General features: G+C 43.7%; 1 protein-coding gene across 3 annotated transcripts in view; it reads right to left on the reverse strand.

The window, feature by feature from the left end:
• Positions 1 to 27,570, reverse strand: part of LOC101947464 (cyclase associated actin cytoskeleton regulatory protein 2) — a 93,035-nt gene that overhangs the window by 34,182 nt on the left and 31,283 nt on the right. Inside the window, exons 1-2 of one of the 3 annotated variants that reach the window (XM_008165331.3) lie at positions 22,395 to 22,487; positions 16,432 to 16,509 (exon numbers count right to left, since the gene is read on the reverse strand). In XM_008165331.3, coding sequence (XP_008163553.1) covers positions 16,432 to 16,503 — 72 coding nt within the window. In that variant the 5' untranslated portion in view covers positions 16,504 to 16,509; positions 22,395 to 22,487. Of the gene's footprint in view, positions 1 to 11,859; positions 12,001 to 16,431; positions 16,510 to 22,394; positions 22,488 to 27,570 lie in introns of those variants that run through there. The other 2 variants (XM_005309961.3, XM_042860515.2) reach the window with 2 other exon arrangements.

Genomic DNA, 27,570 nt, shown 5'->3' on the forward strand with positions numbered 1-27,570 from the left:
CTGGGTTTTCATTTTATCTATCAAAATGTATTTTATGTCTGATTTTGTTTTTTAGAAGTACAAAATATTTATTTTGATGTATTGCTATACCAAGTAGAATTTGCTCTGTGTTTACCAGCATCAAACAGTCCAATAGAATGAGTACTCAGTGCGATGAACAGCGTTTACAATGAAGAGAAAAGCTGGACGAGCACAGACATCATTTAAGCTAATAGTTTATTCAGCATGAATATTAATCATACTTGTCCAGTGTATCAGGTAAACTCATTCAGAACATTAAGTTGTTGGAAAATTTACCACATTCAGAAATATACACATGTTGCTGCAGAATGAGACTCTATCCGCATCTTCTTGTCTGTAATATAAACTATCTTGCGACCCTAAAATATGTTGCCACAAAAGTGGCTCAGTTTTTGATTTTGAAAGTTCAGTCACCTAACACATGCCACACACTGACATGTGACCGACTTGAGAGAGCACCATTCCTCAGTGCCCACACTCTTTCCTCAAATATAACCGAGGGGAGAAGTTGGCCGCTAGTATTTATAGACAAAGTTGTCTGAGACAGATATTTCTTTTCACTTTTCCTAAGAGTGTAACTGTTTGACTGACTTAACTGTTTATTGGAGAAAATTCATTTTTCAGAATACTTTGAGGACCAGCATTACCATGCCACATTATTGTACAATTACCTGCCCAGTCAAGGTGCAGGTCCATTCTGTAGTAAGAAATTGGTATATCAGAGTGCTTAAGTACTACAGTGATGGATGCTATACAATTCCTAAAATAGGTAGGTAGTGTAACAGAGAGATTAATTAGCAGAAAGACTTTCCAGTCAGCAAAAAAAGATTGATTGTAAGTGGCTTCATTTGCAAAAGATGTATCCAAAAGTGGGATTAGTGGAAAAGGTGAAAGCTCCTAAATGGCCTCTTGAGAGCTACACGTTTTTCTTTTCTGTGTTGGGGAGAGTTGTGACATAGAGAAGTTCAAATGTTCCCCAGATCAGCCGAGGAAAACCTTTACAGGATGACCTTCTTCCTCCCTTGCCATTAAAATATCTCATGACTTCTGATTGGGTAACAATATCTCATGACTTCTGATGGCTGTAAAAAATAACACACAGCAGTAAGCTTTGCTTGTTTATTTCCCTCCCCTTTAACATGTGTTTCAAGCCATTCCGCATGACCCAAGCTTCTTAAAATATTCCCCCTACTTAAAATAAATGCGTCAAAGTTACCATAAGTCAACACGTGGTCAAAAGGCTTTCCCAGCAACAGGGGAAAAATCAGGGTTTCAAAAATTTTAAAGGAGTCAGTCTCGAACATTATTATTGTCACATTGAGAAAGACCAGTGCATATGTAAAGTTGGTGATATCTGGCCTGCCTCCACAAAGGGAAAAAATATATTTACAATATTAACTGGATCAGAAAGTTAATATCTCTGGCTCCCCAACTACAAGTCATTAAGTCTAAAAAGACCCTGCGATCGCTTAAAAATTGGTTGTGTGACCATAATATCAAGTTTGGGAAAGTTCTTGTTTGTTTACAATTTTTATTTTTTCATACAACACTCAGGAATCTGAGTATAACAGTGGTTAGCAAAAATGAAATTAAAAAAATAAAGTATTTGCCCTGCTTTTGTGTTGTGCCAATTTGATCCTAGAGTCTAAGGAATGTTTACAGTCTCTAGCTCATCATGAACCTTCATGGTCCAGATCCAAACAACACATCGTAGGGCTTTTAAAGATGAAATATTAAGTGCTAGAGAAACTGAAAGGAGCAGAATTTGGATTCATACAGCAGCTATATTCATCCTCAAAGTGTCTCAGAGCAGTCTACAAAATGAGTTACTGATAGCGTAGTGGCTATGGAAACAGAGCAGCCACAGTAGGCTAGATCCTCAGCCCTGTTCCATCACTTTTGTGTTGCTCGTAAGGAATGATGCAGCTCTTAAGGAAGTGTGTGTGTGTGTGTGTGTGTGTGTGTGTGTGGCTTCTTGTTACTCATGCACCTGGGCAAGGGTCTGTCACAATCCAGCCCTAAGCATCCAAACGTCTTAAAATGAATTAAATGTACTATTAGACTAATGATATATAGTGCATTTGATTATATGGTGAGGGGGAATTAATTAATAAAAGACTCTTACTTCTGGCAGTAATAGCTCTTGATTTGGCTCTACAATAGGAGCAATATGGATCTGCTCAGGATTCTAAAAGAACCAGCTGATTTAATATTCATTGCAATAACGTGAATCTCTATACTGTATCTGTAACAAAAAATCAATTCAAAGAGATTTTCGTTGGAAAAAATTTTCAACATGTCTTCGGCATGTGCTACATTAAATTTCTTGTCATGTAAGACGGCACAGTTATTCAAGGTAATTTAGGACTCTTGGTACATAAACACTAGATACATTCCTATTACAACATCATTTTACTGAAATTTTAAAAATGCAGAATAGTACAACTGAAAAATACCAAATATAATTCTTCTCTCTTACCCTTCAGCCTTTATAATAATTAGTAATGCCAGACAAGAATCTCTTACTGTTATTAGTAAATCTAACCTAAACCAAACTAATCCATTCCATATAATTCTGCATTAAAAAACTAAATCAGAGTGATAAGGCTACTGAAGTGGTTAGTGTAGCTGAAAACACTCCAAAGAAGTCACTGAACGCAAAACACTGGCTTCGGGGGTTTATTTTAACATACTCCGCCCCAGTCCTACAAAATTGCAGTGCACATCCATGATGCACTGTTTATTTCAGCAGACCTTGCTGAACAGGTCACTGCTCCTGGAAACATTTCACTTTATTCACGTGAGAAGTCCCATAGCTGCATTGGCTTGCAGGAATGGGACCTACATATATCAGTGTTGCCAACTCTGGTGACTTTAGCACAAGTCTCGCAATATTTGGTGGTTTTGTAAAGCTCCAGCCTCTGAATCAAGGTGATTATTTGAAAATTTCAGTTTTAATTTAAAAACAAAAGTAAGTTTCTACCTCCCTGCCCCTACCCCCACAGTAGTTGTGGAACAAAGCTTGAAAATGTGAATCCTAAACCACAGGGCAAATAAAAAGAAGCCAACGTATTATTTTTAGTCTCATGACTTTAAGCCAATGTCATAGTGTTTTGAGGCTTGACTCATTTAAAAAAAAAAACCCAAGCACGTGCTTGGGGCGGCACATTTTCAAGGGCGGCATTCTGGCCGTCTTTTTTTCCCCCCCCTTTTTTTGCTTCGGGCGGCAAAAGCCTAAAGCTGGCCCTGGCAGCAGCAGCGTGTCGCCCTGGGGCCGCTGCGGTTTGCACCGCGGGGGAGCAGTGCCCGCACCTTGTGGCTGGGCCGGGCAGGCTCCTAGTGGGGGACACTCAGGCTGGGGCCATGTCACGGAGTGTGCGGGAGAACAGGCCCTGCACCCCTGGCTTCCTGCAATTCACCATGACTCTCAGCCAACCAGTTGAACAGAGGGTTATTTAGACGATAGAAACACAGTCCAAAACAGGTCTTGCCGGTACCGACAACAGCCCCCTCCCCCTTTAGTTAGGTCCATCTGAACACACCCTTCAGACCCCTCCTTTCTGGCCTTTTCCCGGCTCCTCCCCCAGCCTTTGTGTCCTTTGTCCAGTTTCCCTGGCAGAGGTGTCACCTGGCCTCGAACCCCCCCTCCTGAGTTCTCAGGTTACATGCTCAGGTATGCTCCCTTCCCCAATGCAGGCAGCCCCAGAACTCCCCTGCAACCTTCCCAGGTCAATACTCACCACTTAGCATTCAAATAATACATCAAGAACATTCCCACTTTGTCACAGGCCGCCCCTCGGGGCACATGGAGCTGCCTGCAGATGCCGCAGGGTGGCCACCCCCCAGTTAGCACACTAAAAATAACCACGTAGCCAGGGGTAGCACAGGAGCGTCTCAGGCTAGCCACCCAACTACATACCTGTGGGGTTGGGTGTGATTGTATTCAGGCGGAAGTCTGAGCCACTGCCCGTGCTGCTAAGGGACACGGTTATTTTTTTAGCACACTAGCTCCAGCAGAGCTAGCATGTGTCTATATACCTGTGTTTGGAAGCACCCTCCAGCTGCTGTGTAGATATACCCTGAGTTCTCTCCAACCTTGTCCACACTGCAACAGTTAGCTTGAGTTAGTACATTCCAGTTACAGCATCCAGGTTACCTGACTTCGAGTGAGAGCAGAGTGGTCACTGCGAAACAATGCTGGAGCTACACAGAGTGATTGGATTAGCATCTGATGAGTTGCAACCTGAGATGCTGCATCCACACAGCTATCTGGTCATCCTAGATCCTTCCCATCTCGGATTCCAAGTTAGAATAATTCCCTGCACCTCCACCAAGCAGTACAGTATTTCTTTTACTGTGAATTGTGTATGGCCATAAGGTAGGCCAGAGTTAGTGATATCACCGTGTATTGAAGAATAAGGCATTGTAGTTTCTGTTATCGCTGATGAGATGAAACTCTGTTATGGATGGATAAAATCATCTAAGAGTTTCTGGCCTAACTACAGTTGCACAGTTTGGGTGCATTAACTGTGCTTTTCCATACTTTCAAATGTTTGTGTTTCTTTTAAAGGCAATCTGTAAAGAGCATTTTTTTTTAATTGGACTTGGACCCTTCTTTTATTATGCATAAGGAAGACATGAAAGGTTGTTTTGTTTTTGACATTCAAGAATGTCGGCACTGTGATGGAATAATTTTTCTATTTTATTAACAATCTGAACTCAACTGAGGTGGTGCCTGTGTTAGGCTGGCCAATGATTTTCAGAGCTGAATCTAAATAAAACCCAAACAAGCTGCTAAACAGCCTTGAAACTCCAGGGCTTGCTGCTTGGGAAATAGCTGGATCCCTTGAATGGTTACAATTTTCTGTTTGTTTATTTCCTAGCAAAAATGTATCCAGCTTTCAAAGGCAGCTGCCAGACTGTTCCTTTTGCACACTCCTCCTCCTCCATGGAACAAGATGATTCACCCCTCCTTGCACAAATGGGCTTTGTCTTGTGCGAGGTTTGAGTGGGAAGAAATTTCAGCCCCTCTGCATCTGCTACTTCAGCCTATGGGCCAGAATAGCATCCTCTGCCCCTGTGCAGTGGGGAGCAAGTACGTTACTGCTAAATATGTGCAGCTGCAGCTTCAGTAGAACTTCCCCCACCCTGGGCTTACAGGCCCTCACCACACCAGCTTATTCGGGATCAGTACAGATCTGTCTTCAGAGATCACCCTGTGTGACCAATCCACTCAGGGAGGGCTAAAGCAATATTTCCATGCAGGGGGCCTTGTGCAGACCCTCCATACATAAGTGAATTTTCTGATTTTCTTAAATTAAATGTGTCTCCAACACAATTGTACATTTAGGGCTTGTTCCTGCATTCACAGAAGTCCATGGCAAAGCTCCGATTGACTAATAGTGCAGGACGAGGGCCTTAACAAGGTGCGACAAAAGTGTGGGGAAAAATTCCTGGCCTTACCGACTCAGTTGTCTATTGATAGAAGCATGTGATTCAGCAGTGACTTAAATGGCAATTGATGTATTTCTCTTAAAAACCACAGCAATCCCAACCTAATAACGACTAGGTGTTCTGTCAAAACTGACAAATTACTATTTTAGTCACTTGTGGTTTTTATTTTTATGCATAAAATGTTAGGAAAGCAAACAGCCAAGAACATGAAAGATAAATAGCTTCCTAATCAGTGAAGAAACCTGGGGTTGGTGTAAATTTCAGTGGAGCTGTGCCAAGATACACCAACAGAGAATCAGGCCCAATATATTTATCTTGGGAGCCTGGAGTCAGTCTGACAATTTTTATAATTAGAATTGCATGCTACTGCATACCGCGTTACCCTCTGCGGCCATTCTGGCCAGGCAGCGCACTGTATAACCAACAAAGAGACACTCCTACAGTCAAACTGTGAAGACCCATCTAGGTGTTCTGCTACTCCAGGCAAACTGAACAGATTCCACTCCTAACTGTGGGCTGATACTCAGGCAAGAGCAGTTATCAAGCTTTTGATTTGCTCCTAATTTTTGCTGCTCGAGGTAATCCTGGGTTCTGTTTGTTACATGGTATGCCTTACGTTGTATGTTCTAACAATATACTGAAGCAAATTTCAGGATAGAGAATGGCTGTAGGAGAGCACGTGGACTAACTGAAAACACAAGTGCGCAGGAAGACTGAGCTGACTAGCTATATAAGCTTCTCAGGTTTTAAAAAGCAATCACATGTAGTAGTACCACTCCAACATGGGCATTCATGGACACTCCAGCATTAAGCATGGCCGGCTCTAACTTTTTTGCCGCCCCAAGCAGCAAAAAAAAGTGCCGCCCCGCCGTAAGACCCCCCCATTGCTGCCCTGCCCTGCCAAAACACCCCCCCACCAAGTGCCGCGCTGCCGAACCCCCCCAGCTGAGTGCCGCGCCACCAAACAGCCCCCGCTGCGCTGCCGAACACCCTCCACCCCCGCCAAGCGCCGTGCTGCTGAACCCCTTGCACGGAGCACAGCCAAACACCCCCCGCAGAGCGCCATGCCACCGAAACCCCCGCCCCCCCACGGAGCGCCGCGCCACTGAAACTGCCGCTGAACACCACCCTCCCATCCCCCGGCGCGGAGCGCTGCCAAACCCCCTGCGGAGCGCCGCGCTGCTGAACACCCCCGCAGAGCGCCGCACCACCGAACATCCCCGCTGAGCGCCGCGCTGCTGAAAATTCCCCCTGCGCGGAGTGCCGCCGAACCCCTCCCCGCTGAGCTGCCGAACCCCTCCCCGCGGAGCGCCGCACCGCCGAACACCCCCTGCCAAGCGCTGCACCGCCAGAACCCCCCCACCCGCCGAGCTGCCCCCCGCCACCCTAAGATTGGCCGCCCCTTACCAGGTGCCGCCCAAGCATGTGCTTGGTTGGCTGGTGCCTGGAGCCAGCCCTGGCTTTAAGAAGGACAATCATTCTTCTCTAAACACTGCCACTGTTAAAATCCACTAACCGGATTCATCCTGTGTTTATGATGGCAAAAACCCCAATCCCAGGTCACTAGTAGTAGCAAATTTGCCAGAGGTGGAGATTTCAGCAGTGCCCAATCGCCACGTTGTCTCTCCTGCCAGAAGATGTAGTGGGGGTAAGTGCAGCCCAAAAGTGCTGGGAAGTGGGTGGACATGCTGGCCAAGGGAGTGAACTACCTCAGTTCTGGGTGTGCAAAAAATGAAGAACATGGTCCCTAGTGGATTAGGGATTCTTACCAGAATGCTTACATCAAAATGGTTTCATGTAAGCTTATCTGGCTCAAGGGCTTGAGTATGAACATAGCTGCAGGGATTGAAAACTGGCTGAAGGACTATGGAGAAAGGATAAATCCTAAAAGGAAATGTTTCAGGCAGGTATCCAGTAAGGTGCTACAGGGATTATTAGTGTTGGGTCCAGAGGCATTTACTATTTCACTCATGATCCTCGAGAGGCAATGAATAGCATATCCGTTAAAATGGTAAGATGGTGCTCAGCTGCTACATGGATGTGCTATGGGGTCAAAGACGGAAGAAGCCTCCCTCTTACTTGTGTCTGTCCCCTGCATGCGTACATGATGACAGTGCTCACACTGAGAAGTGCAAGGTCTGTGAGAGGCTAGTGCTGGTGGTGGTGTCTGCCCCTCAAAGGGGTGTGAAGAAGCAGGACTGTAGCTCCACCCCCCCCCCCCTTCTGCACTGGCCAGAAGAGCTGGTAGGGTACGGAGAATGGACTTCCTCAATGGCAGCACAACAATCACAGTCTTTCTGTACTCCCTGGAGCTCCAGGTGGCATTATGCCTTCCCGAGGCTAAGTGCCCTGCCTGCAATGCAGGGCTGTATCTCAAACACCTCAAATCATGGAGTTGCAGAAGACATTAATTTGGAAGATTGTGCAGACACCAATGAGGAAAGAGAAACCATACAAGGGGATCTAGAGAGGTTAGCTATGTGGGCAGGAAATAAAATGAGTCTGAAGCTGGTAAAGTGCATCTGGAGAAAAAAAGTGAGAAATATGCAATCAGTGGTGGATAACTACTTGGAAAACAATAATACTTACCAAAAAACAACCAAGGATGGTGGTGGATAACTGGATGCAAGTCTGCAATGCTGATCAAAAAAAGAGCCCATGCAGTTTTGGGCTGCATATAAAAAGGCATCATGCGAAGGAGCTGGGAACTGTATGCTGCCTGTGGACCCTCTTTATATGGCATTAATGAGACCACACGCATCACGCACTGCTAGGTTTATTCATACCTGAAACATGCTGACAATCAGGAAGGAATTCAGAGAACCGGGGGAGTGTGTGTGTGGGGGAGGGGGGAGTGGGCAGGGGCAGAAATAAGGGTCTAATGATACAAGGTACTGAGTGCCTCCTATTAGGTGCTCAGCATTCTCAACTCTCATTCACTTCAACCTCCACACTTTTTATAAGATTGTGCCCTGAGGGTCTAGAAAGATTTAAGAAAGAAGAAAAAATAATTGGACCAAATTCTACTTCTAGTTACAAAGGTGCAGCCTTGCTGAAGTCAACCAAATGAGTAAAACGACAGCAGATCTTGATCTAAAATATTTAGTTTGGCTGAGCAATAACTGAAGAGGGAGGGATATATTTAGAAAATAGGTGGTCCATGGGTAGTATATCTAGGAGCAATCAGTAATGGAATGACAATCAACAAAGAGAAATTCTACATAAGTAATAGGAAAAATCTCTTACTTGAGGCAGTAGTCTCCCATGGGACATAGTGGCCATCCTATCACTGGGGTCATTTTAAAATAAGTTAGTTCCCATGCTACTGCTTGGAGAGCATAGAGGCCACCAAACAAATTATATGCCTCCATAATGTTTTGTCTTGAGCCAAATCTGGCGGGTTACTGGATTAGATGCCTATGAGCAACAGGTTTCTGTTGATACTATCCAGCCATTGTGTTTTAGGTCTTCCGAGGGGTCTTTTCTATCCTGCTTTCATTGGATAAAATAGAAAATAATTCTCTCAGGGGAAGCTGGTGGACATTAGAAGCAAATGACCATACCACCTTAGAGAATGTTGGGTGACCGTCCAAGAGAGTGGGACCTGTTTAGTTGGAAGACGGGTTTCTTCAATTGACTTGAATTCATACCATTTGATGTTTTCGAACGTTTCTGAGATGCTAGCTTCATCTGAATGGTGTTCAACTTCTTTTCAATCTGAACAAAATAGACTGGAGAAAAACGTAAGAATATGATGCTGCGAACAATCCTGCACTTGCAGGAACTAGCTGGCTGGAAACATTCATCTCTAATTTCTATAGACTAAATTTTGATGCATTTATTCAGTCTCTACTCTGGCATGACTTCCATTAAAGTCAGTGGGAATTTGACTAGAGTAAAGGGCCCTTTAAAACCTCAAATTTTGCTCCTACGATTCTACTCTAACTTCCCTACTTTTTGTGGGGTTTTGAGTACAGGTTACTGTGATTTTTTTTTTTAGGTGAGCCCTTCCCATTCCCCACCCCCAAATTGGTTATAGCAGAGGTTCTCAAACTGTGGTCCACGAACCACTAGTGGTCCACGAGCTCCATTCAGGTGGTCTGTGGATAGTTCCCTCTATGGTACATGCCTGGGTGGCCGCACATGTGAGAATGTAGGGACACCCACCTAATTAGTGGAGCCACACAGGCCTGGCTCCACTAATTAGGTGCCTGGAGACCTCCCTCCTTCCCAGCCCCAGCTCAGGGGCTGCCGTGGTGGGGGAGAGAGGGCACATCCATCACATTAGACTACTGATATTAAAATATGAGTTGTGTGCTTTTATTTGTAGAATAAAAAAAGTTAATAATTAAGTTATTTTTATATATAGCGCTTTTATCCAAAGTGCTTTACAATAATTAGCTAATGGTACAAACAACATTTGGAAAGATCATTAAGTGGTCCGCCGAGACCTTCAGCAATTTTCAAGTGGTCTACGAAAAAAAATGTTTGAGAACTACTGGATTATAGTATCTGGACATTAAAGGCAGGTATTTGAGCGGAATGTTTGTCTACAGAATGTTAATATCAGACCAGCTGGGGACTGGCAGACATATGAATTCAATCAGCACTTTTTGTGTGTGTGTGTGTGTGTAAGGAATTATATTCTAGCACCATTTATAGTCTGAACTGCATCTGTCATCTGAATCTAGTTGTGATAATCTTTTATGAACAGTTTCTTACATTTCTAGCTGTGCCTGTTTGTATGGACACTAAATTTTGAATGTAAAGGGCTTTACCTCAGAAGTGCTGTGGTATAATTTTAAATGAATGGACTTAATGGCAAGTCCAGTCATTACATCATGAAAAAAGCAGCCTCTGTCTCCCACAACATATCTGAGGAATAAACTTTAATATGAGAGGTTCCTGATAAAATGGGCTACAACATCTCAGTCCAGTACTATCTGCAGCAATGCGTTTGACACAGATCTAAAGCTGATACTGCTTATACTTATAATAATTCATGGGCAAATTTATCATATTAATGATCCCCTTCGTGGGAACAGTGGTAAAAATAGAAGACCAAACTGACAAAGCAATTTCTTAAGATATTTAAACTCTTGAAGTGAAAAGAAACAGTTACTGAAGAAGCAGTGGCATAAAATTTATCATTCATAGAATATTTACAGCTATGACTTTGAATGGTACCATTCTGGAACAAGAATGCATTTCTTGAAGATCACAAGTAAAAAATTATGTTGTTAAAAAGATAGTTACTCAAGGAAACAAATAACTTTAAATATGCCACAAAATAATATGCTGTTTGATTCAGAATTAGATTTGGAGTAGAATATGTGGAATAGGAAATTCAGTTCAAAACTGTTTCACAATGTTTTGTTATCTTAATTTTTTGAACAGCTCAAAAAACACATAAATCGAAGTACTCAAAATGCCTTTAAAATAATTTCTCACAGAACACAACACACTTACACCTCTTTAGCTCTCTCTTCACCCCCTTCCATTCCCATATATAATTAATTTATGGTAGACAGGTTTACATTTTATAACATTTTAAAATGTAGCATCAGAAAATTACTTCCAATAAGTGGATGAATGTAAGAATTATAGAATTAGTTTGTATCCAGCAGCCACTAGTTGGGAGACAAACATTAATATAAAATGATAGTTTTGTCATGTGATCTTTTCCACTGCACCTCCAAATATAGAACATGACCATAAAAAGTAAGGAGAACATGCACTCTGCTAAGTAATTTATTGCAGTTGATGCAGGATTGGTATGCCATCTGGAACAGCTATTTTCACATATACAGATGATAAAGGCTGTGCACCACAACAAGCTCCGAGATGAAAAAATGTAGAAGCTAATATTAAGAAACAATTCTGAACAAAACCAAGCTAAATGAGTTTAACTATTAGAAGAGCATTTGATAGTAACACACTGACTACAGATATTAAAGAACTAAATTAATTAGTGACCTCAGCATTTGAATAAAAGGAGAAGAGAAAAAAATCCCAGCTTCTACACATTATGTATTTCTATTTTCTGACCCTCAAAGTTATAATATTATCACCACAACAGGCATCTTTTTAATGCTGATTGCCTAATTCATTAGTTTCTTTAGCAAAGACAGCTGAGCTAATTTGTTTTTTCAGGGTTTTTTCTCTTTATTTTTTTTTCTTAAAAAGTCACCATGTGCGACATCCCAACACCACAGGAACTCAGTAAATCCTCTCAGTCTCCACACTGCTGTCTCTGAATATCTACAAAGCTACCATGCCATAATTGCAACTCACTGGCTCTTTCACAGCTTTACATTACTAAAGCAAACAGTCTAGACAGCTGAATGACAGAATTACTCGCTTTTCTCTTGCATTTACAGATACCCTGTTATCTTCATTTGCTTTTCTCTGCCCTGTGCATTCCGATACACTAATGATTAGCTTTCCTGTTTGGATTCCACACTGACTTTGTAGCTTTAGGCTATAAATACAAGCAGACCCAGATGACATCACATTGATATAGTCATGGGGGGGGGTCTCCCCTTCCTTCCCTCTCTTGGGCTATTCTATGCTCACCAGTTTTCATATGTGGTGCAGAAAACAATCTGCAAACCCATTAATCTGTGTAGAATTAGTAACACTTTTTTTTTTCTACCACTGACATGTAGATGTGAAAAGACAGAGTAGTGCCTGGAATTGCATGGACTGCAATGGAAAATACTATTCAAGCTGCTGCCATGCAAACTACATTTTGCACAGAATAAGCAGCAATCAGCAGTGTTCAGGTCTGCCCACAGGATAGCGGAGTGTAAAGCTATGCAAAGAACTGGGTCTGAAAAAAAATCAGAATGAACAGCAATATCCTTTTTATGAAGGCACACCAAAATAAATGTGTATATCAGCAATGCTGTCTAATGCTCTTGATATTAAAACCAACAAATGCACTGGGCTTGGTCTCCCTCAAAAGTGATCAGAAAAAAACCCTTACTGATTTTTCAATACTTATGACATTTTTAACTTTCCAATGGTGTTCGCCTACTATGTGGACCTCCGTCTATAGCTATAACATTCCAGCCTTGACCATGTAAGTCCTAGTGTAGGTTTCAACAAGGTAAACAAAACTGTGTCATGCCGGCCAGAGTGCAAATAAAATTATACACCAAGTTGCCAAGTCTTGTGATTGTATTGCAAGTTCTGCAATATGTGATGTGTTCCTTAAAGTCCCAGCTCCTGGAAAGCGGTGATTTACATGAGAATCTTAGGGGTTGTTTGTTTGTTTGTTTTTTAATTGAAATTCTCAGCAACCACGAGGGCTAGAAAAAAGCCTGAAAATGTGACTCAATTATGCTAAAAGCTCAGAAACAAGAAGACAAAAAAAAAAAAAAGAACCCCAAAATCCATTATTTTTTAAAGCCAATCATAAACTTTTGGGTGGGCCTGACTCATCATTTTTCAGATTAGCATGCCTAGTGCTTAACCTATTGTGACCCAGGAACTTCTTGATTGGCAATCAACCAATTGGCAGAGGGCAAAGGGGGTTCGTAGAGTTTTACAGGGATCCCCTGAATCAGTTATATGGAAAATAATGTGCCAAAGAATGTCATGTAAGGTCTCTACTGAAAGCCTGTCTCACACTGTTCATCACAATCACTGCAAAATATATTACAGATAATATGGAAGAGATCATGTGTGTATATATACTGAAAACTGAATTCTTAAGGTATGTAAGACAGATCACCAGAAGGTGATAAACAGTTTCTGTTCAGACAAGGGATAGGAGACACTTATCTCCCTGGCTGACCATTGTGTATTGGGTGTCTTACAATGGAAGTTAGTCGTTAATGGACACCATTAATGACTGCTCCTTGGAGCAGCTAGTCTTGGAACCCACAAGGGGAGAGGCAATTCTTGATTTCGTACTAAGCGGCACACAGGATCTGGTCCAAGAGGTAAATATAGCTGAACCACTCAGGAATAGCAACCATAATGTAATTAAATTTAACAACCTTGTTAGGGTGACCAGATATCCCAATTTTATAGGGACAGTCCCGTTATTTGGGACTTTTTCTTATATAGGTGCCTATTACCCCCCAGCCCCATCCCGATTTTTCACACTTGCTATCTGGTCACCCTAATTCTTGTAGGGGAGGAAATTCCAAAGAAACCCACCACAGTAGCATTTAACTTCAAAAGGAGAACTACACAAAAATGAGGAAGCTACGTAAATGGAAATTAAAAGGAACAGTCAGCAGAGTGAAATGCCTGCAAGGAAATTTTTTAGAACATCATGCTATATGTATACCTCAAACAGTAAAAGGACCAAAAAATAGCTAAACAAGAGAGTAAAAGAGGCAGTTAGAGACAAAAGGACAAGAAGTCAAATAGAAGGGAGCATAAACTCTGGCAAGCCAAGTGGAAAAGTATAAATAGACAGCACAATTTTTTAAAGTACATCAGAAGCAGGAAGCCTGCTAAACAATCCATGGTGCTAGAGAAGCAGTCAAGGAAGACAAGACTTTTGCCAAGAAGCCAAATGAATTCTTTGGTCTTAACTGCAGACAATGTGAGGGAGATTCCCACACATGAGCCATTATTTTTAGGTGACAAATCTGAGGAACTGTCCCAGATTGAGGTGTCAGGAGAGGTGGTTTTGGACAGTAATAAGTTGTGATCTAATGTGTAATGGATACGCTTGGGTGTACTGCTCCCTTGGGAGCAGAGGATTTAGGATTTCTGTGAATGCCCAGTGTATTGGGGCCTGGATACTGCATGGAGATGCTCAGAGGACTCAGGGGTTGGCGTGTGCCTATCTATCACTAACCCACAGAGGAGACAGTGCAGCCTGCGTGGGCTGAGAGGGGAGGATGTGCGCTACCTATGGCTGGTGGTTTCAGGGAGCTGACCCCTGGCAGGCACAGACAAGGATTCCTCACGCAAAGTGCAGATGCTAATGAGGTGCCTCACAACCCAGGGTAACCTGGAAAGGGTCATACCTACCTTCGTTGTTATAGAACCGTGTTTCTCAAACAGGGGTCGCCGCTTCAGTAGGGAAAGCCCCTGAAGGGCCGGGCCGGTTTGTTTACCTGCCCCGTCCGCAGGTCTGGCCGATCGCGGCTCCCACTGGCCACGGATCGCGGCTCCGGGCCAATGGGAGCTGCTGGAAATTAGTCTCAAATCCATTGCATACCTGTCCCCTTATTCACAAGAGCACAAGGTAAGAAAAAGAAGTCTAAAGTTTATGCACAAGCTGAATGTATCTTGTCAGTGTGTGTCAGGCTGATTTGTATAAACTGTATGGCTCTGACTTCAGTAAAAAGCTTTTAAAACTGAAATAGAGTTAATGCAGGCCATGGGCAGGTTTAATCTCTAGGGCCCTTCAGGATGGTAGAGCACTATAGAGCACTGCCTGAAAGTTGTTATGGCTCAATGTAGGGAAAGGCCACTACAGTTCTCACTAGCAAAGCACAGAGAAAATAATTCTGATACCCCAACATCTAAAAAAGCAAACAATAGCAATCCCAAATAATCAACTTTTTACTCCTGTCAGAGATGCCTATATAACAATAATGAATTGGAGTCTATTGTAAAGGGTTGATCTACCTGTGAGTTTCTATAGCTTCGTGCAGGGCTGGCCTTGCAAGCAGGACAAATGATTGCTTGAGGCCATGCCCTAATGGGAATCATGACCCACTTCTACCCTCTGAGCGCAGGGCCAGATGAGGATACAATTCACAGCCTGATCCCTTCTTGCTCTGGGCTGTGTAAATCAAAGGTCTGGCCTGGAGTTTGCATGTGTCAAGGTTCGGCCCTGTTTTCCTCCTGGAGTGCCCACACCATTAAAAGTACTGATTCAAATATCATTTTATTTGTATCTGTAGGAATGTCAGTGACAGCAGAACCTTCTTAATTCAGATTAGTGACTAGAAACCCTGCTGAGGAATTACTGGATTATACAATTTATCGAGCAAGGAGCCAAAACAAGGGGGTTGAGATTGCAGGCCACGGACAGACTGTTCACAGGGACTCTTCGTTCCCTGCATGCTCCATGAAGGAGGATTTGAGGGTGGGCCCGTGGAGAGACTGGGATATTTGATACAGACAGATCAAAGCCTAGTGTATTACAGAATCTGCAATAGAGGCTCCACAGCAAGTGCATGGCTGCTCCAAGCCCTAGCTTCAAATTGTGAAGAAGGATTCAAATAACTCCGCTTTAAAAAAATAATCATCCTGACAGAGAAATGTTTCCTCCTTCTCCTCATGATACTACCTCCTCGTAGTATTTTCCTCCCAAAATTAGTGTAATCTGGGCCTTAGGCAGGGCATGAGTCAGCCCTGGGCCAATAATAATGTTTCTATACATAAAAAATGTTGTGACTTTCAAGTCTGTTACCTAGTGTTCCTGCAGGGCTAGAAATGGGAGTTTTATTCCATGGAAAACAGGAGATTTCCAACTTCCCAATGAGATACACAGCACTCGGTTCCAGTCCCAGAAGGTCCAAAGGTCCCGTTAGTATTGTGACACTTTTAGGCATGGAAAAACTGTTTTAGGGCATTTGGGGGATTTTATGGCTTACTCTGATCCCTGTGCAATGGAATTTCTAGCTACTAAGGTACCTTGCTTTACAGGTGGAGGGCTGCAAAAACTAGTCCTAGGAAAAAAGTTCTAAAACTCTCTAAAATATTTTTTAAATGTTCTGTCATATATGTGACAAACAGCATAAATAATAGTGTGGTTATATCAGCACTCATTTAAGAGTAGCCGCATCACCCACTTCTAGCTTTGCCACTGGTACTGCTCCCATCCCAAACTCATGTCAGTACAGCATTTATACCACACCTTCAAATATTAGCTCTAAATACAGAGCAGTGACTGCACCAGAGGTTGAGTGCTGCCATTTATACATGCACAGACATTCTAGCAGGTTGCCTCCCAAAATGTTATACTGATTTTCTTACCTCTTGAGGTTCTTGATATTGAGACACTAACAACAGGAAGGCTCTCTGTGCTTGGAAAGCAGCACGTACCATTTCTGCCTATAAGAAGAGGAAAACAAATTAAATTTTAATCTTGGAAGGAAAATAATTGTTAATAGTAACATTAACCTCATCTTTTTAGCATTAACAATTATTCTGTTCCTTCTTTATGCCCTAGTTCCCCCCTACAGCCTTCATTCTTCTAGTTGGTACCTCCAAGTCAAGTGTTATGACTTAATTCTCTCTTTCTGCTTCTAGTCTAACTCCCTGCAGCAGTATAGACTGGCCACAAGACAGTGGTGGTAGGGGAGTCCAGCACCTTACAGGAGGTGCTCAGCTACTGCTAGCAATGGTCCTCTGTGTTTTTGAACATGCACAAACAAGCACAAAACTTGACATGGGCTAGAATGTACCATCTAATCCTCATTCAACTGCAGATCAGGAGAATCCAATACAGGCATAGAAGATAACAAACAGTTCATAAATACATATAGCTACATTTTCAAACAAGCATATCTGTGCTTTCTCCTAGCCAGGGTGGGCAAACGTTTTGTCCTGAGGGCCACATCTGGGTATGGAAATGGTATGGCGGGCCATGAATGCTCACAAAATTGGGGGTTGGGGTGCAGGAGGGTTGAGGGCTCTGGCAGGGGGTGCGGGTTCTGGGGTGGGTCCAGAAATGAGGAGTTCAGGGTGCAGGAGGGGGCTCTGGGCTGGGGCAGGGGGGTTGGGTGTGGGGGAGGGGGCTCTGGGCTGGGGCTGAGGGGTCTGGAATGCGCTGGGGCTATGCAGGAGGTGGGGTCTGTAATGCGGAGGAGGTTTGGATTGGGGCTGAGGAGTCTGGGCTGGGACTCGTGGGGTGGGGTGAGGGCTCCAGCTGAGGGTGCGGGCTCTGGGCTGGGGCTGAGGGGTTTGAGGCGTAGGAGGCTGGGACCAAGGGGTTCGGAGTGCAGAAGGGGGATCAGGGCTGAGGCAGGGGGTCAAGGCACAGGAGGAGGCCAGGGGTGCAGGCTTTGGGCGGTGCTTACCTTGAGCAGCTCCTGGAAGCAGCGGCATGTCCCCCTTCTGGCTCCTACACAGATACATGGCCAGGCGGCTCTGCGCGCTGCCCTGTCTGCAGGAGCCGCCCCTGCAGTTCCCATTGGCCGTGGTTCCCGGCCAATGAGAACTGGAGAGCCCCCTAGCTGCCCCTACGTGTAGGAGCCAGCGGGGGGACATGGCGCTGCTTCCAGAAGCCACGCGGAGTCACGGCACACGCGGAGTAGGGCAAGCCCCCGACCCCGCTCCCCGGTGGGAACTCGAAGGGTGGTTTAAAAGGTCTGACAGGCTGGATATGGCCTGCGGGCCGTAGTTTGTCTCCTCCTCCTCCTCCCCTGTCATACGCTGTCTCTCATGCTTGGGAGGAGCTCCCATAAACATCCACAAAGCTATCTCATTATCCACCTTCAAAACCCTCCTTAAAACTCTCCTTTACCATCAAGCCTACAAAAAGCTTGACAACAGCTAGGCTGTTGGTGTGCTGAAACCATTGTGTATAATGCTGACTAATACTTGTCTCATCGTTTCCTTGTACTCCCCTGTTGGTCTGTCTGCATACAGCCATTGTCTCTGTAAGTTCTCTGTGGGGTAGGGACCATCTTATGGCACCTAGCACAATGGGGTCTTGCTTTCTGAATTCAGTTCTTGGGCACTATGATACTACAACTGTAATAATATCAATAAATGAAAAACAGGATGACTAGGTTAAATTAACCTAATAACTGTAGTTTCAAATGGGAATGTACATATTGGTCCTTTTGTTTTTCCCCATTGTCTTTCCTCTATTTATCTACCCCCCCCATCTAAAAATAAAACAAGGAAATTAAAAAAGTCCATGGGAATATAACTTTTGATTGAAATTTTAAATATGAGTCAGGAAATTCAAAGTTATAGCAACAGTAAATCAGACACATTTGCACATATGAATGTTACCTTTAATATCATACCTAGTAACCTCAGATACTTTGTGAGCGAATTCATGTCTGTGGTGTAATGTTGCTGATTTCCTGTATTCCAGGAATTAATCTGGCTTTAGATACTACAGGCTGCTGCGGGTACCAGAATGCTCATGTTCCTGGCATGAGTATTTAAATCTTGACCAAAAGGTTGCGTTAACATAGCTTTTGCAATTCATATAGTATACTTTTATAAGTCCTTTTATTGGCACTGTTTCCTTCCTTCTCCTGGCAATAATATTTAAAGATGATCCTACTTGAGTTCTACTGCAAATCAATGTTTCTGGAGGTGTGTTGATTTCATTCCACCATGTCCCTGCGAAGTAACACAAATGCTTCTTCACATTGAGAATGCAGTGTCACTGGCTGTAATCTACCACTGCACTTCCTTTTTTAATCATCTCACAGGCTTGGAACTCTATTTTACACATTTCATTGTCACCTACCTGATGAGCCCTGCAAATCCGTGGATATCCACTTTATATCCGCGGACCATTTTTGCAGCTCGCGGATTGGATGCGGACTCACATTTTGTATCCATGCAGGCCTCTACCTACCTGGTTCTAACAAACTAGTTATTTACCTAAACAGATACATTTATTTTTACAGAGAGATGGTCCTTGAATTGGACACTTTATTCAATAGGCAGCCAGTGTAGTGACAGTGAGCACAGGGGTGATGTGTTTACAGTGACTTTTGTGGCTGAGCAGATGGGCTGCTGCATTTTGTATCAGCTGAAGCTTTTAAAGTTTTATTTGGCTTCCTTCCCAGATATGAAATGCAATCTGGAGGTCATAAATGCATGGGTAAACATGGCTAGATTTGTGTCCTACAGGACGAGGCACAATGTCTGGCTAGCTGCGGGTGCCCATGCACATATTTTGCAGCCATGGCTCTCTGGGCATGCAAAATCTTTGGGAGTCCTTTTAGTCTGTTCAAGGCTGGTGCACAGATTTCACAATTAGTGGGCAGGTGCCTTCAGTTGAGGTGTATATTACAGAGGAAGCAGGTTCATCAAAGCACTTCTCTCTTCCTAGTAATCTGCCCTACAGGTGTTCAAAAATACTTCATAGCAAGAGGTGAGGCAACATGATTAACAGATTATGGGCCAGGATGCCAAAGCCTGCCTATATTCTAATCCTGGCTTTGATGTGAGTCCTTAGGCAAGGCACTTAACTTTTCTGCCTCAGTTTCCCCAAGAATAAAATGGGGATGATGACACATTATATTATTACATACCAACCTCAGGGTGTGTTGTATGGACTAATTAGTTGATGACTATACAGTGCTCTGAAGATGAAAATTGCTACAATGACAAGTAGCATTAAAAACAAACAAACAATGAAGCCAATTCCTTTCCTATGGAAGTCTATAGTGCTTCCATTGACTATAAATCAGATAAGGAGTGAGTCCTTCTGTACATTCTCAGTAACATTTATCAATACCCAGGTCTCGCAATAGTGACGCATAGATCACTGTGAACACCTCCTCCCTATGCTCCACTCACTCTGCTGGCTGCATATTGAATAAATAATCCTATTCATGGACCAGCTCCCTGTAAAAAGAATGCTGTCTGTTTAGGTAGATAACACATAGATAACAATGAAATGTGTGAAACAGTCCCAAAGGCTGTGAGGTGTTTAAAAAGGAAGAGCAATGGCATATTACAGGCAGTGACACTGCATTTGTCCTACAAAAGGTCACTGCAGAATTCTGTCTAGATTGCTGTACAGGAACATTATACATAGAACCAGATGTTCAAAAAAGCTCAGCACCCAATAGCTCCTAAATAAGAGGCTGGATTTTAAAAAGAACTCAGGTCCTAATGGCTGTCAATGGGAGCTGCTGAGCTCTTAGCAGTTTCGAAAATCTGCTCCATAATGTACAAGTACTGTAGGGTAAACTATGCATCTAAAAAGCACTGTGGCCTAGTTCTGGCCAGAACTTCCCCTAATCTAGAGAAAGCATGATGGAAAAACAGCATACCTGTATCATCCTAGCTGCTACAACATACACTTAGCTCTGTGCATGACAGCTGACTAAAGAGATTAAATAAACTATAGTGTGTGTGTGTGTGTGTGTGTGTGTGTGTGTGTGTGTGTGAGAGAGAGAGAGAGAGAGAGAGAGAGAGAGAGAAACGGTTTTGAAGCTACCTCTACAATTTCAAATAGGTATATATTTGGGCTGATGCTAGCTAAAATTCAGGCTTTAGTGAAGGCTGTCATCAGTACATATGTTTGCAACATCTGGAGGATACATGTATTTTTACAGTGGCTGGTGGCGGCATGTTCTCAGCAGAGGGTCCTTGATTAAGGAATTCACTTCTCTCCCTTATCCAGCCAAGTAAGGCCTTGTCTACGCTAGAGAATGTTACTGTTCAAAGAATGTTTAGTTCCCCTAGCAGACTTGTAAAATATCTCATGTCCACATACAAAAGTGCTCCGAATGGTTAAACTTCCATTTTGGATTAAATTTCCTGTTAACCAGTCTAAACTACTGCATTGTTTTAGTGCCAGTGTAGATGGAGACCACTGCCCTAATCATAGTGGTTCAAACCACTCTCCCACAAAGCACCCTCATGATGGGGTCTAAATTAGGTGTTACCACTCAAGAAAGAGATCTTGGAGTCATCATAGATAGTTCTCTGAAAGTAGGTTGACCAGATGTCCCGTTTTTATAGGGACAGTCCCATTTTTGGGACTTTTTCTTATATAGGCGCCTATTATCCCCCACTCCCTGTCCCATTTTTTCTCAGTTGCTATCTGGTCACCCTATCTGAAAGCATCCGCTCAATGTGAACCAGCAGTCAAAAAAACTAACAATGTTAGGAACCATTAGGAAAGTGATAGATAATAAGACAGTAAATATCACAATACCACTATATAAATCCCTGGTACACCCACACTTTGAATACTGCATGCAGTTACTCCATCTCAAAAATATATATACACCTCTACCTCGATATAACGCTGTCCTCGGGAGCCAAAATATCTTACCGCGTTATAGGTGAAACCGTGTTATATTGAACTTGCTTTGATCCACCGGAGTGCGCAGCTCCCCCCCCCCCCCCGGAGCGCTGCTTTACTGCGTTATATCCGAATTCGTGTTATATCGGGTTGCGTTATATCGAGGTAGCGGTGTATTAGAATTGGAAAAAGTACAGAGAGAGGCAACAAAAATTATTAGGGGTTTGGAACAGATTCCCTATGAGGAGAGATTAAGAAGACTGGGATTGTCTGAAAAGAGATGGCTAAGGGGAGATGTGACAGAAGTCTACACAATCATGAATGGCGTGGAAAAAGTGAATAAGGAAGTGTTATTTACCCCTTCACATAACACAAGAACCAAGGATCACCCGATGAAATTAATAGGCAGCAGGTTGAAAACAAACAAAAGGAAGTACTTCTTCACATAATGCAAAGACAACCTGTGAAACTCATTGCCCCTAATCCTCTGACTGCCAGATGCTGGGACTAGATGACAGGGGATGGATCACTCAATAATTGCCCTATTCTGTTCATTCACTCTGAAGAATCTGGCACCAGCCACTGTCAGAAGACAGAATACTGGACCAATGGTCTGATCCGGCATGGCCTTTCTTACGTTTGTCCACCACTGGACATCTCCCTGAATGCACTGCTCTAGTAGTGGTGCCAGGAACTCTGGGAGTGATGCCTAGGGAGTATACTGCAATTGAACTGGTTAGAATAGTGCTAGTTTGGACACTGGGCAAAGCTTCATTGGTTCAGAAACGCTGAGCCATTTGTGCTTGAACCAATTCAGTTATGAACAGTTCAGTTCTGTAGTGCAGACATGGCCCTAGGGAATGGTAAGTCCATCCCTTCTCTCAGGCTTTAGGGGTGGTGGTGGTAATTCACTTTGTTTTGGGGCAATGTTTGTTCTTTATTATCTTTGCAAACTATAAATTCTGTATTTGTATACATTTCATACCTGCACCTTGAGTTTGGGAATATGAGTGCTGTAGGCTGGTGGGCTGTTCCAGCAGGCAAGAAAGGGAAGCAAACTCCATGCCCCAGTCCCTGCATGGTAGATAGTTTATAACAAAGGAGATAAACAACACAAAATAACAACTCAGCTGAAAAATGCTGCTCACCATCCCCAGGCTTTTTCTGCCTCAACCAGCCAAGGAGAAAGAGGCCACAGTCTTCTTCCCCTATGACCCAGTTTTTTCTTCCTTATATATCCTGTCCGGCCAGGGATAGCAAGGATCCTGTCATAGGATGACTGGCCCCGTTAAGAGGGAATGGGTACAGTTCACCTGTGATTAATTAGCTGCCTTTCAATGGGGCCTCAGAGAGAATACCTGGCCTCTATAAAGAGCCTTGCAGTAGTTAGGACAGTGAATGCGTGGCTGTACATGTATACTGGTGGAAGCTCTCTGGGAGAGCTACCTGGAGCTTCCCAGAGTCCCCTGGTGAGGGAAGCAGTAGAGAGCTACTGGGGAAAAGGATCAGGGAATTACCCTTGAGCCTGCTCTCCTGTACAAGGGACAGAGTCCTGGGGAAGGACTAGGAGTTTAAGCCCAGGCGAGGGAGGGCAGACACTGATTGCATGGGAGTTTTGTTGAGACCCAGGATGTCTGGATACTATTTATTCAGCTTCATCATTTGGGGCCTTGACAGAGGTGGATTAAGATTTATTGGGGCCCTGGGCACAAATAACATTGCCCCCCGCCCACACACCACACCATGGAGCCCTGTCCCCTGCTCCTCCCCTTACCCCCATGGCCCTGCCTCCTGGCCTGGCCAGAAGCCGGGCTGTGGTAAGAGCTGCCCAGGGAGCCTGGTCTGCTGTGGGGAGCCCTGGACCCTCCACCTGTCCTGGACAGTGCACCCTGGGAGGCTGGGACATGGGCTGGGGGCTGCTTTCAGGCACCCCGGCTCCTCGCCCAGGGCAGGTTCCCCACAGCTGCCCAGGCTCCTTGGGCAGCTTTTATTACAGTCTAGGGTGACCATACGTCTTATTTTGGCCAGGACAGTCCCCTTTTTAAGCCCTGCCCTGGACATCCTGACTTTTTTGGCAAAACTGAGCATTTGTCCATCATCGGTTGGCAAGAGCAAATGGGATAAATGCCCAGCTTTGCCAAAAAGGGACTTGGGGCGGGAGCAGCTCCCTGCAGGGGGAGGGAAGAGAAGGACTCGTGGGGGCCCCTAGAAGGGAAGGTCTGTATACAAATACAGGGAGCAAAGGAGCAGTGTGTATATATGTTTAAAAGAGAGAGGAAATTTTGGCTGTCTAAAAGGCCCATTCAAATAGGGAAGGAATGACAAGTGGCAAACACTTGATTGCTGTCAAGTCTTGCGGTGGTGAGAAACAAGGAGTCCAAACCCTCCCAAAACAATTCAAATGGCCTGTGCCTTGGTTCACTAGGGAGAATGAAAAAAACAGAGCCAAAAATCTCAACTCTTTCCTGGGCCCCGAACACCCAGGTCCTCTCTTACAGTTCTTGACTGCAAAATGTCCCTGGCACAATAGCAATCTGCCGATCTCTCCACCTCCAGTCTCCTCAACTTCTACAATGAAATTTTAAGTTGTCCATACAAAAATCTGCAACACATCGATAAATGACAACTCTAGAGCAGCAAACAAAATAAATAAAATTTAATTATGAAAATAAATGGCCCGGGGGATCCTTACGTAATTAAGATTCATGTTCACTTTTTAAGTACGTTTTAAAAAAAATACCCTCTATTTTTCAATTTGTTTGAAAATGCTGCAGAATTTAAGTTTGCTCTTTAAGTTCAGCACCATGCATGCTGCAGGAGCCTGGTTACAGGATTTAGATTCATCTCGCTGCAGAGTACAAGGGCGCAGATCCTCACCTCGTGTAAACTGTTGTAGTTCAGTTTAAGCCAATGAAGGTATGACAATTTACACCAGCTCAGGATCTGACCCATGAGGCTTATTTACTGAGGTAATATTTTGGTTGATATATTCAAAATTAATTCTCAACCTTGCAGAAGTTTGTGCTCTGAAAGTCACATTATACAATGTATAATTTCTGATGATCATAAAACTGAACCTGATGGCAACAGCTAGAGTCACTTACAGTGCTTCCCTACACAGTACAAGAGATTGCTTCACTACTAATATACACTATCCTGCCATTCTAGTCCTCAGTTTTTCTTACTAAAGAAAATCTGTCTATCATGGCAAATAATATGAGTTCTGTGATATGGATAAGGGCAAATAGCTATTTCATTCGTGACCCACCTATGATTTGAGACCACGATTCCTGAGGTGAAATGCTAATGCTATAAAATAGTGACCACCAAGAATAGCATGTGATTTTCCAAGCAGAAATCATTTAACAAAATTTGAAGGAATAACCTCCGAACCCCATGTCAAAGGTTATAGGGAGTAAACATGACACCAGTGTGATTTGTTTGGAATCATTCCTGAGGATAGCAGGTTGAAAAGGATGGATGGACAGATGCATCACAGCCTGCAAATACATCAACAGAGCAGCATAGACAGCATCTTGGGAAAGGTTATGTCTCTCTTCTTTCTGACTGGATGTTGTGGGCTAGAATGGCAGCCAGTTCAGTGAAAGGGGAATAAAGAGAGGAAAAAAACTACCACTACCCCAACAGGTTAATATGGAATGGAAACTGCTGTACCCAATGCCTTCTTATTTCCCACAAATATTCAAATAGTTTAGTCTAGAGTCATTTGCATTACAGGGACCCAAATTCCATCCCCACATGCAAGCATGCAGTTCCCGCTGAAGTGAATGAAAATCATGTGTATGCAGGGGACAGATTAAAAGCAAGTCATTAAAAAAAACCATTTAGCCCCAGTTCCAAGCAGCTCAAAGACTTTAAGCAGAAGGAATGAGCATCATTAACTCAGGTTCACTTCCCCATGGAAACCTGAGTGCAGACTTCTATTTTTTCTTTTGAGGGCCTGATTGTCCTGTATTAGGGAATTACTCATATAGGGGATTGAAAACCCAATGAGCTTTTCCTCATAATGTTTATGTGGTATCTTTCCCAGGGGCTGGGCTTACCTCCGCAGAATGAACAGGGGCATGGACCCCAAAATTAGCAGATCACCTGAGATCCACAGAGATCTCAGAGAAACCAAAGGGTCTAGAGTCATTCGCACAGAGACCCTGTGCTCTGCACTGGTTCATTCTTCCGCTCTACTCCATGCTGATTAGGCCTCAACTGGAGTATTGTGTTAGTTCTGGGCACCACATTTCAGGAAAGATGTGGACAAATTGGAGAAAGTCCAGAGAAGAGCAACAAAAATGATTAAAGGTCTAGAAAACATGACCTGTGAGGAGGGAAGACTGAAAAAATTGGGTTTGTTTAGTCTGGAGAAGAGAAAACTGAGAGGGGACATGATAACAGTTTTCAAGTACATAAAAGGTGTTACAAGGAGGAGGGAGAAAAAAATATTCTCCTTAACCTCTGAGAATAGGATAAGAAGCAATGGGCTTAAATTGCAGCAAGGGAGGTTTAGGTTGGACATTAGGAAAACTTCCTAACTGTTGGTGGTTAAGCTCTGGAATAAATTGCCTATGGTGGTTGTGAAATCTTCATCATTGGAGATTTTTAAGAGCAGGTTAGACAAACACCTGTCAGGAATGGTCTAGATAATACTTAGTTCTGCCATGAGCGCAGGGGACTGGACTAGATGGCCTCTTGAGATCCCATCCAGTTCTACGATTCTATGGCTCTCATCATTTCCTGACAGGTTAGCTTCCACAAGAACTGTGCTGCTATGTAATCCCTCACCAGCCACTGCCGCAGAAACCTTTCTAAGAAAAGATTCCAACCCGTAGAGGAGAAACTCAGGAGAGGTCATGCTGATGTGAAGAGCAGCCATTCCTCTGTTCTATGTGCTCCCACCTCCAGCCTGCTCCCTTCCAACACATTCAGGCCCTGGCCAACTCCCTGTAACCTGGGATTAATCTAGGGTACAATGTGCAACTATCACAAACAAGTTCTTTATTAAGGTGGCTACTTAGAGTTAATTAAGAAGCTGAAATTGGTGAAGTGCACATGGAAACTTTGAACTTTAGTTAATATATACAAATATAATTGAAATAACAGAAAAATCAATGCACATAACAATAAATACAGTAAAGTGGTTTCCTACATAGTTCATATTTACAATCTTACATTGTGCACACTTGCAACCTTATGGAGGAGACCATTAGAAACAAAGATGGAAGAAACCATCATTGGAGCTCTCCACAAGAGGATGGTGCTGGGCCAGGCTTCCTACCCTGTTACCGCATGTGATCATCCTGGTGTCCCAGCTATGGATAAGTTTGACAACCTTTCCTACACCTTTTTCAATTCCGCCCTCCCACATATATCCAGGACCATATCTCATTAAGACTCAGACCCCTATGCATATTTGGTATTCCAGTTGACCCTAATTACATTTCATAGAATCATAGAATATCAGAGTTGGAAGGGACCTCAAGAGGTCATCTAGTCCAACCCCCTGCTCAAAGCAGGACCAATTCCCAGCTAAATCATCCCAGCCAGGGCTTTGTCAAGCCGGGCCTTAAAAACCTCCAAGGAAGGAGACTCCACCACCTCCCTAGGTAACGCATTCCAGTGTTTCACCACCCTCCTAGTGAAATAGTTTTTCCTGATATCCAACCTGGACCTCCCCCACTGCAACTTGAGACCATTGCTCCTTGTTCTGTCATCTGCCACCACTGAGAACAGCCGAGCTCCATCCTCTTTGGAACCCCCCTTCAGGTAGTTGAAGGCTGCTATCAAATCCCCCCTCATTCTTCTCTTCTGGAGACTAAACAATCCCAGTTCCCTCAGCCTCTCCTCATAAGTCATGTGCTCCAGACCCCTAATCATTTTTGTTGCCCTCCGCTGGACTCTTTCCAATTTTTCCACATCCTTCTTGTAGTGTGGGGCCCAAAACTGGACACAGTATTCCAGATGAGTATTCCTCACCAATGTCGAATAAAGGGGAACGATCACGTTCCTCGATCTGCTGGCAATGCCCCTACTTATACAGCCCAAAATGCCGTTAGCCTTCTTGGCAACAAGAGCACACTGTTGACTCATATCCAGCTTCTCGTCCACTGTGACCCCTAGGTCCTTTTCTGCAGAACTGCTACCTAGCC

Source organism: Chrysemys picta, chromosome 2 (genome assembly GCF_011386835.1).
Source record: "Chrysemys picta bellii isolate R12L10 chromosome 2, ASM1138683v2, whole genome shotgun sequence".
Lineage (NCBI taxonomy): Eukaryota > Metazoa > Chordata > Testudines > Emydidae > Chrysemys > Chrysemys picta.